At 40.0% G+C, this 10874-nt stretch overlaps 1 protein-coding gene across 1 annotated transcript; it reads right to left on the bottom strand.

The window, feature by feature from the left end:
• Positions 1-3619: 3619 nt before the first annotated feature.
• SARC_06580 (hypothetical protein) lies at positions 3620-10741 on the bottom strand. Its single transcript, XM_014299504.1, has 8 exons — positions 10607-10741; positions 9044-9143; positions 8707-8780; positions 8082-8159; positions 6765-6896; positions 6230-6342; positions 5291-5357; positions 3620-3936 (listed from the first exon to the last, which is right to left on the bottom strand). The coding sequence occupies exons 1-8, from the start codon at positions 10703-10705 to the stop codon at positions 3745-3747; spliced, it is 855 nt and encodes a 284-aa protein (XP_014154979.1). The 5' UTR covers positions 10706-10741; the 3' UTR covers positions 3620-3744.
• Between the last annotated feature and the right edge of the window lie 133 nt (positions 10742-10874).

The raw sequence follows: 10874 nt of genomic DNA, 5'->3' as shown, positions 1-10874 counted from the left end.
ATATTGTGTACTGGAAATTGATTCTGATTTGAGCCAAATCACGGCCATTTATTGAGTGCAGTAGAATTTGTAGTGTACGTCTCTAAATCATATTATGCACTGGAACAAAAGGCGGAAAAGAGTTGTATGAAAATAAATCGTAGTAAAACAATACAACTATTCCTTTACTTCTCAAAAGAAAAAACGTATACGAAAACGAATGCTGTAACCAGTTGGATGTAAATAAATCGTAGAAAAAAATAGAACTAGCACTTTACCGCTCAAAAGTTAACGTAAACAAAATCGAATGCTGGAACGAATTAAATGTACGTTGAGCTAAATAGAACTATGCGTTTACTTTTCAGTGCACTTCAGGAAAAAAACGACATACACTAAAATCTTTTCACGCACATATCTGGAGACCGATCTGACCTTTCTTGTGAAATTGAACCGTACTGTGAGCGACAACCCTTACCAATACAGGCAAGTCGGCGACGAGCAGGTATATTGCTCGGCGACGAGTATGTAAACTGGTCGTGAGTAGGTGTTTTGGTCAGTGATGAGTATGTATATTGATCGGCGATGAGTGAGTTTATTGGACGATGATGAGTAGGTATATTGGTCGGTGATGAGTAGGTATATTGATCGGCGATGAGTGAGTTTATTGGACGACGATGAGTAGGTATATTGGTTGGCGATGAGTAGGTATATTGGTCGGCGATGAGTAGGTATATTTATCGGCGATGAGTAGGTAGATTGGTCGGTGGTGAGCAGGTATATTGATCGGAAATGAGTAGGTATATTGATCGGCGATGAGTAGGCATATTGGTCGGCGATGAATAGGTATACAGGTCGGTGATGAGTACGTATATTGGTTGCTGATGAGTAGGTATACTGGTCGGTGATGAGCAGGTATGTTGGTATTTAGCACATGAGATTAACAGCTATATTGCCGAGTCAATACATTGCAATGCTTGAAGCCTGTGATTTTTCATATTGAGTATCCACTTTCCTTCACTGATACTTCAATCAAGTTGGTGTCGTAGCTTCACACTCAAAGGATGTGCGTGCAACGTGTGCAGCTAACAACTTTAAAACCCTAAAACATAGTTAGCCTCCCTTATACAAACTTATCTACGGAGCCCTATATGTACGAGATGGATAAATCAGCCTTCAATGCTCAAGTGTAGACCGATTGGACCTTATTTAATACGCAAATCTACTGAATCAGCTACAGGAACGTCCTTCGCGGCATCACACACTCTGAGTACGGAACCCGTTAAACTGGGCGTCAGAGTAGAGCTCGGCCTTTCATACGTTGCGATGATCTGCGGGAAATGCTGCTGTGGTCTCGATTAGTACAGCTTTCGAGCTTACACACTGTTTGCCAGTAGACTTCATATCCGAAGTACCATCTATTGACGCCATGAAACTTTTGGATCCCTTTTTTGGGTTTCTAGATGTAGATGCATCTTGCTGTTTATTAAAAGTGCGCATAGCTGTCCGGGCGGATGTATTTAGTTTGTGCTTGAGTTTATTGAACAATGTGTGACTGTTAAGCGAAGCGAAGTCTAAAGAACAAGAGTAGCAAAGGTATCATGTCCCAAGGAAAATAGTCTGGTTATGTTTTAACTGTATTGGCGTTGATAACCCCACGCGTGCGAGCAAAATCGTATCGCCACACAAAGCCATTGTAAACTGTGATGCAGGTCAAATTGGATGTTGGAATGTTCCCAACTGTCTATGCACACATTACAAATTTCTACACACAAGCATAGCCCCCAAAACTCATAGAAATGACGCCAAAAGCAAAACAAAAATACCACAAACATGGAGGATTATAGAAAGGCCTTACTGATGCTTTGTCGACTGTAGTGTGTATAGCTCAATTTAAGCCGGATCAGTTGGTGTGTGGCAATTACTTTATTTATACGAAGCAAGTAACTACTTGAACTTTTACATATTACATATCCGACTATCCTGAGTGGTTCTTACTTTATTTATTATAGTGATTTACCTATCCTACTTTACTGAGCTGCTCTCACTCTATTTATGCCAAGCTAGTAATTAGCTACAATATTACCTAACATACTTTCCTGAGTGGCTCTCACACAATTTATACCAAGCTAGTAATTAGCTAAACTACTTAACCTATCGGACTATCCTGAGTGGCTCTCACTCAATCTATACCAAGCTAGTAAATAGCTAAACTATTACTTATCATACTTTCCTCAGTGGCTCTCACGCTATTTATACCAAGCTAGTAATTATCTATTAACTATTACCTATCATACTTTCCTAAGTGGCTCTATTTATACCAAGCTAGTATTTAGCTAAACTATTACCTACCATACTTTCCTCGGTGGCTCTCACGCTATTTTAACCAAGCTAGTAATTAGCTAAACTATCATCATTTTTACATTTCTGAGTGGCTCTCACTTCATTTATACCAGCCAGTGATTAGCTAAACTATTACCTATCATACTTTCTTGAGTGGCTCTCACGCTATTTATACCATCTAGTAATTAGCTCTCAGTCTATTTATACCAAGCTAGTGATCAGCTAAACTATTACCTTATCATACTTTCCTCAGTGGCTCTCACTCTATTTATACCAAGCTAGTGATTAGCTAAACTATTACCTATCGGACTATCCTGAGTGGCTCTCACTCTATATATACCAAGCTAGTAATTAGCTAAACTATTACCTGTCATACTTCTCTGAGTGGCTCTCACTCAACATTTACTAAGCTAGTGATTAGATAAACTATTACCTATCGTACTTTACTGAGTGGCTCTCACTCTATTTATACCATGCTAGTAATTAACTGAACTATTAACTATCGGACTATCCTGAGTGGCTTTCACTCTATTTATACCAAGCTAGTAGTTAGCTAAACTATTACCTATCATACTTTTCTGAGTGGCTCTCACTTTACTTATATTAAGATAGTAATTAAACCATATTGCGTCCAGTACGTATCAGACTATCCTGAGTGGCTCACAGTATATCAATACTAAGCTAACAGCTACTTAAACCAATACATATCATACTATCCTGAGTGGCTCTCGCTTTATTTATACCGAGCTAGTAATTAGTTTAACGACTACATATCAGACCATCTTGACTGGCTTTCTCTTTATTTATACCAAGCTAGTAATTAGTCAACAATTTCATATCATACTATCCTGAGCGGCTCTCACTTTATATATACCGAGCTAGTAATTAGTTAGACGACTACATATCAGACCATCTTGACTGGCTTTCTCTTTATTTATACCAAGCTAGTAATTAGATAACAATTTCATATCATGCTATCCAGAGTGGTCTCGCTTTATTTATACCAAGCTAGTAACTAGTTAAACGATTACATATCAGATCATCTTGAGTGGCTCTCTTTTGATATATACCAAGCTAGTAAATAGTCAACAATTTCAGATCATGCTATCCTGAGTGGCTCTCTTTTGATATATACCAAGCTAGTAATTAGTTAAAAAAATTCATATCATACTATCCTGAGTGGTCTCGCTTTATTTATACCAAGCTAGTAATTTATACCAATACATATCCGACTACTCTGAGTGGGTATCACGTTGTTTATATATATCAAGCTAGGAACTACTTAAACGGTCACATATCAGACTATCCTCAGTGGCTCTCACTTTATTTTTATCAGGCTAGTAACTATTTGAACCATTACATATCAGCCTATCCACCCTCACTGCTAGGTATCGGTCGCATTTGCCCCACCCTACAATCTATATGCTACGCATCCTTCAAGTTCTCCTTTGACGTATTGGGTGTGGAGTATGCGGCCGCATCCTTATTCAGTATTATGGAGTTGTAATGCACCGGCGACAAGTACGCCAGAAATATCTGTTTCCGCTGTTCCTGAGGCTGGGCATCGGGCGTGTAGGTCAAGTACCAATTTGTCAGGGTGGAACTCACCACATGCACCTGTAGTCGGCGATTCAATACAATAAGAGTATTAAAAATCGGAGATTCAATACAATAAGAGTATTAAAAATCGGATATTCAATACAATGAGTATTAAAAAATCGGAGATGTTGTTTGGAGATGGGATATTGCAAAGTGTATAGGGGAACGAATGCAGGGTGCGCGTTGTTGTAGCGGGATGTGGGGGTTCTATAGGAGATTGGAGAATACATCGTGATATATATATATATATATATATATATATATATATATATATATATATATATATATATATATATATATATGTATATACATATATATATGCAGGAAGGGTATTGCATAGTATAGTAGCGGGATGTGCTTGTAGACAATGGGAGGCGCCAATAATCTTAATCGAATGCTGCGTCGAAGGCATCTTCTTGATTGTGTGGCCGCTAATTTGAAGTCTTGGCCACAATTCTGGGCTCTTCTCAACACGGCAGGAGAAAATCTGCACATATTTATATATTTACGTGACAAATCTCTGGCTTCGGATTTGTGTTTTATGTTCAAGAAAACTGAGACACACGGCAATTCGTTTACTTTGACCGTGTGATTGTTATGAATATGGTGTGAGCTGCAGAAGGAGTTGCTGAGGTCAAGGGATGGTACCATGAAAGAAAAAGAGACACTTGCAGCAAACGCTTTGATACTTCATCCCGGAGAACAGTACATATACAAGATCTACGCTACAGGTAGCCGTTCAAGCTCGCGTGTATACGTTTTGGCTCGACTTAACAACAGCGCATCTTAAAGCATCACATTCGTCTATAGTCCACAAATCTGCTACAAATTTCGTGTGCCCCCCCCCCCCCCCAAAAACAAAAGCTTTATTCCCGATTTTATCATGACGGCGACGCAAATTAAATCCCTGACCAAGGCCAGGAATGCTACTGGATGCAATTTTCGTTTCATTGCATTCATGCGATTGATCTAGTTGTGCTATACTTTGGGAACAGGGTTCGCTGCCCATGTCCAAATAGAACCAAACCTCTCAGCACAACGACAAAAACGAATGTACTCAACGTATTCGCTTCAAAGGTATGGAAGTAATAGCTATATACGAACAAGCTGCAACAAAGCGCCTTAAACCCCTCCGCGAAAGAGAGGACTATTAATATTATGCTATACTTTTTGGGGTGACAGATCAAGCAATTGACAATTTTGAGATAGTCCAATACATGTTTGGGACAAAAATTTCAGGTCCAGCACCTATTATGGAAGTATAATATAGTACACATTTTGTTCGTATCTCACTGACAAGTATGTTCAAACTGATTACATCTGTATAAACACCTATATTATCACATCCATCGGCACATAAATAAACACATACATTAGCACCCAGCACATCAGAAGCAGCTTTGAGAGTAAGCTCATCTCCCCATTCTCGGTCTCGACTCCTACGATTTCGTAGCCATAAATGAACGTATAAGGAGGCCAAACGTATAGGCTTGGGTTGAGGGTCAGAAATTTCTAGAGATAAGACATGATTTTGTTGTGAGAATATGAATTACAAACCTCTGGTGTTGACATGCTCACAATAGGCCGTAGAGAGGATAAGGTGGTGCATAACCATCTGACGATATACACTAGAATGACACAAATTGTATGTGGAAATGTATTACGCTATAGTATTCTTACCATATGGGTCTACACAATATAGGCTATGTATACTTATTTGGTATGTAATGCCTAGGCAGTATAAGCACCAGTGTGCGTTCTATCCACCTCGAGAACATGAAGGCTCGCTATGTAAGCGCTTCTGTGTTGTGTGAATACACGGACAAATTGCCATGGATTAACATATCGGCACACACCAATTCGTTTGCATATTTATATATCAATTTGCATACACACATATTTATGGGCCTTCCAGAGAAATAACAGTGTGCAGTGCTGTACCCAACTTTCGTATACCTGGCATTTAATGATGTGTTTGCGCACGCGTTTAAACTAGTAGACAGAACCTGACAACCTTAGGTATCATTGAGAATCTAAAGTAGAATGGGAAAAGGATGACGTGAATTTATTTAAAATACCTACCGATTCCAAAAAGTACGACAATGAAGTGAATGTAAAATATCTACCAATTCCAAAAGTATGACAATGAAGTGGATCTATTTGAAATACCTACCAATTTTAAAACATACGACAATGAAAAGAATGTCTTTGCAATACCTACCAATCCCAAAAAGTCCAACAACGAAGTGAATATATTTGATATACCTACTATTTCCAATTCCAACAAGTACGACGTGTGTCGCATACATACATTGTTTTGAGATACGACTGCCACTCCGCATCTCCGTTGAAGTAAAAGCTGAAGGACTCGCTGTGATCTCTCATCCACTGGCAGATCAGTTTACGTATCTCTTTGTAATGTTCCTGGATACAGAATTGGGATATCAATGCAATCCTCAACCTTCATAATACGATATAGTACGCCTACATGCTGCACAGAGGAAAACATGCGCACACACGCACACATACGCATACGAACACACACACACACACGCGCACACCGATAGACAATCACATGAGTTGAATTCGTCACATTATATCATTTGAGTCTTGACAGACATACGACATACCTCAGAAGACAAGAAAGAAGCATATAGCACAAATATAGATGTTCCTGATTAATTGTAGATCATATTAGATAGCGCTTGCCTACATACACCAGCAGCATAACGACTAACAACCGCTGACGCGCTTGCTGTAGACTTGGTAGTAATTACAAATTAGATAAAACTACAATTGGCATGTTTAGGCGTAGATTCAGGCATCAACCCGTCCTAAAAACACACCTGCGTGCCGTACAATTGGAACGAAAAGCTCCGGAATTGGCAGTTGCCATCTCCCTCACTCTCCTTTAAGGTAAGGCCTAGAAGCTCTAGCCGATCATTCAATTGTTTTCTCTCCGAACTCTCATTTTTAACCTGTGAACACGGCATCAACGAGAATTTGTTAGACAAGGGCATAAAGGGCATACACCTCAGGGGCAGTGCTGTAAAGGCTTACACTCGGTTACCAGCACGGTTTGTCGAGAAATACCTCCAATTAGTAATATCGCTGTAGGTATTCATACTTCACCGTCCAGCTAGTAATGCACATTCTACACCGGCCAACTAGTAATATCACGGTGGGTATACATACTACACCGGCCTGGAAGAAAACATTGACCACATCACTGCTCATCCGATTAGCAGAAGTTTTTGATACGGAGACAGTGCATTTTAATACTTGGGACAGCAACAGCGTTAAAAGAACACAACCAATCAGAATGTAGAAAGCTCACCTGCTTCCCGGCTCGTATAAACACTATACAGATCTGTATCCCTAAACCCGGAAACCAAAAGCCAAAGCCTAAGCCTAACACTAATCCTAACCCAAACCCAACCCCTAAACACCATTTAGAGTCTGCAAATCCTAAAATAGCATATCTCTCCAGAGTCAACACCGATTGAAGCGCAAATAAAACGGTGCGTATTGGGCTGATTCCGAAACATAGGGAAGATAGAGCACTTACCGCGCAGTTCTACACTGCCAGTCAAACTGATCTGCTGCGTTGAATGATGTGACGTCGCCATTAGGTCCATTGGTATTGCTAGACGTTCACACAGATATAGAGTCCAAGAGTGAAAAATAAAGAGTCCCAAACGTACACGCGCTATAAGAAATTCCCCTCCATACATATGAGATACAACGATACATAATACTCTCACAGACACACTCTAAAACCATCTATACACAAAAAATTATTCATCGCACACAAGTTATAATAAATACCTCTCCATACATGAGATACAACGATATATAATACACTCACAGACACACTCTAAAACCAGCTATACACAAAAAAGTATTCATCGCACACAATTTGTAATAAATACCTCTCCATACTTGAGATACAACAATATATAATACACCCACAGACACACTTTAAACCCAGCTATGCGCAATAAGCGTATTCATTGTACACACGTTATAATATATACCCCTCCATACATGAGATACAATGATACATAATACACCCACAGACAAACTCTACACCCAGCTATGCACAATAAGGTATCCATTGTGAACGCCTTGCCTCACTCAGATGACAGTCGTTCGTTGTATACCTTTTTGGGGATATAATCAGACGAATTGCGCAGCTCCACCGCCTCTCTCGCTTTCTGTGCCTTCCTCTTCATGACAATCTGCGGAGAACGAACCAAAAACGGAAGATACTTATTAGTGTGCTCAGATTGATGGCCGATATCAGTGTGTCTTACGGAGTCAATCCTTTTGTGTATGTGTCATGTGTGTGTGTGGTGTGTGTGTTTTATCTCGTAAACGTCGACTATTCTGATACCCATCTCTCGTGAGGACCCAGGTAGTTAGTTGGCATGATGTCCTTGGGGGGGGGGGTTGTATTGACTTATAGATAAGCGGCTAAGAAGCAACAGATACAAATGTATTTGCTACTGCTGGATGTATACCTGGTTCTGTAGTACCATTTATGTCTACTTAGAATCATCCAGCACCACTCAACCTATCATTTGCACAAGAATATATGCATCTCACAGTCTAGTTCTATGTATGTAGTCGCATGGACGTAAGTATAACATATGCATCTCACAGTCTAGTTCTATGTATATAGTCACATGGACGTAAGTAGCTCATCTCATACTTCATCGTACATTGACACCCATGCAGTTACCTGTTGTATTACATAAAGCTAACACACAGCGTGTAGAGACATACCATGACGCGTGGCATGGCCAGAAACAGACTCACGGGGTCAACCTGCTGAGTTAACCGCTTGATAATTTGGGCATCTGTGATAACAAGAAAAGATAAAATAAGACAGAATTAAACGACAGTGTCAATGATATCGTAGTGTTATCTAATACTACCGCACTCTATACTATCCTACGATATACTATAAAGTAATATGTTATACTCACACTATGTCATATTGCAAGGCTATGCTACACTACTATACAAAATTGTATCACCGTACTCAAAGTGTCTACTATACCATCAGCACTGACAATGTCTTCTTATTCAATTGAAATACGCGACATCCAATCAGTCTCACCGTCGGCCATGCTCATGTATTCGGTGGGTAAACCACCGTCCTTTGTGACCTTTCTGCGACCATCTGTGACGCGCACTCCGATCAGTATTTTACCTTCTCCCTGTGTAGCAGTAGACGGAGCGTTGCTATGGTTATGATAGTGGTAATGTGCACCTATGATTCCAGCTGCATTTAAATCAGTATTGTACTTTGTCCCTGTGTACCAGTTGACGGAGAGTTGTCATGGTGATGATAGAGGTAATGTGTACATATGATTACAGCTGCATATAAATCAGTATTACACCTTGTCCCTGTGTACCAGTAGACGGAGAGTTGTCATGGTGATGATAGAGGTAATGTGTACATATGAATACAGCTGCATTTAAATCAGTATTGTACCTTGTCCCTGTGTACCAGTAGACGGAGAGTTGTCATGGTGATGATAGAGGTGATGTGCACATATGATTACAGCTGTATTTAAATCAGTATTGTACCTTGTCCCTGTGTACCAGTAGACGGAGAGTTGTCATGGTGATGATAGAGGTGATGTGTACATATGATTACAGCTGCATTTAAGTCAGTATTGTACCTTGTCCATGTGTACCAGTTGACGGAGAGTTGTCATGGTGATGATAGAGGTGATGTGCACATATGAATACAGCTGCATTTAAATCAGTATTATACCTTGTCCCTGTGTAGCAGTAGGCGGAGAGTTGCCATGGTGGTGATAGTGGTAATGTGCACATTTGGCTACTACTGCACTAAATGAGTATTCTACCTTTACCCTGTGTAGCAGTAGACAAAGAGTTGCCATGGTGACAGTGGCATTATGCACATATGACTGCAACTGCACTAAATGAGTATTTTACCTTTACACTGTGTGGCAGTAGACGGGGAGTTGTTATGTCGATGATAGTAGCAACATGCGCATATGGCTTCAACTGTGTTGAAATAGTAGTATACCTTGACCCCGTATGTTGATAGAGAGACATCACCAAGATCATAGTAGTTACATGCACTTCTGATTTCAAATGCGCTAAATAAACTACCTACCTTTACTCTGTAAGACGATTCAATGAAAGGAGACAAAAAGAACTGAACGGTCTAGCACTGAGACAACTGCGAAGAGATGCACTACGCTGCAAACGCAGACTACAGTCATAGCCAACTCGCACTCCAAACGCGGCACAGAGTCCTTTCATGAAATTATTGTGAAGTGTACATAACGTGAGCTAGCCAGATACACAGCCAAACTGATGTATGTGCGTAAACGCCTGGTCAGCGTTGTAGAAGAATAGCAAGGTGTGCAAATCAGTGAGCTGTCAGACTGGAGTTCGGGAAAGCAGATTGTGATAGTTCTCAAATGACCTATTGTCGCTTGAGCAAAGGTGACTGTTTGTGTACCCAAGCGAGAAGTTGTTTAACATACCAGAGTGATAAAAACCTCAACCTTGAACGAACAAAGACACAGTGACTACTGACGATCTTCATCAGAGCTGGCATCTCGTACTAGGGTGCTATTAATATCTACTACACTCTGTAGTTTCACACACCATACGGAACAATTTAGCGCGACAAGCATACCTTGCTCGAGCCATCCTTGTCCTTAAGAATGTCGTACCAATCTTCTTTATATTCCTGTAAGTCACTCATGTCCACAGGCAGATCTATAACCCCAACCATTTCACGGCGCAATAAGTCCTTATCGTACACCTGTATAAGAGTTTGAGCAATTAAAGTAGATCATGAAATATATATGAAAGTGAGTATGTTTGCATGCACTTATATAACGACAATACAATATATATATATATATATATATATATATACTACTACTACTACTACTACTACT

This window comes from Sphaeroforma arctica (assembly GCF_001186125.1).
Source record: "Sphaeroforma arctica JP610 unplaced genomic scaffold supercont1.475, whole genome shotgun sequence".
Lineage (NCBI taxonomy): Eukaryota > Ichthyosporea > Ichthyophonida > Sphaeroforma > Sphaeroforma arctica.
The sequence above is the reverse complement of the archived record's forward strand: the minus strand, read 5'-3'. Positions and strand labels throughout refer to the sequence as shown.

Excerpts from the sequence above, each read along its gene's own strand:
- SARC_06580 (XM_014299504.1), bottom strand. The coding sequence starts at position 10,705 with ATGGTTGGGGTTATAGATCTGCCTGTGGACATGAGTGACTTACAGGAA. Across the intron at positions 9,144-10,606 it reads ACAAGGATGGCTCGAGCAAG|GGAGAAGGTAAAATACTGAT; the intron begins GTATGCTTGTCG and ends ACTGCTACACAG. Across the intron at positions 8,160-8,706 it reads TGGCCATGCCACGCGTCATG|ATTGTCATGAAGAGGAAGGC; the intron begins GTATGTCTCTAC and ends CGTTCTCCGCAG.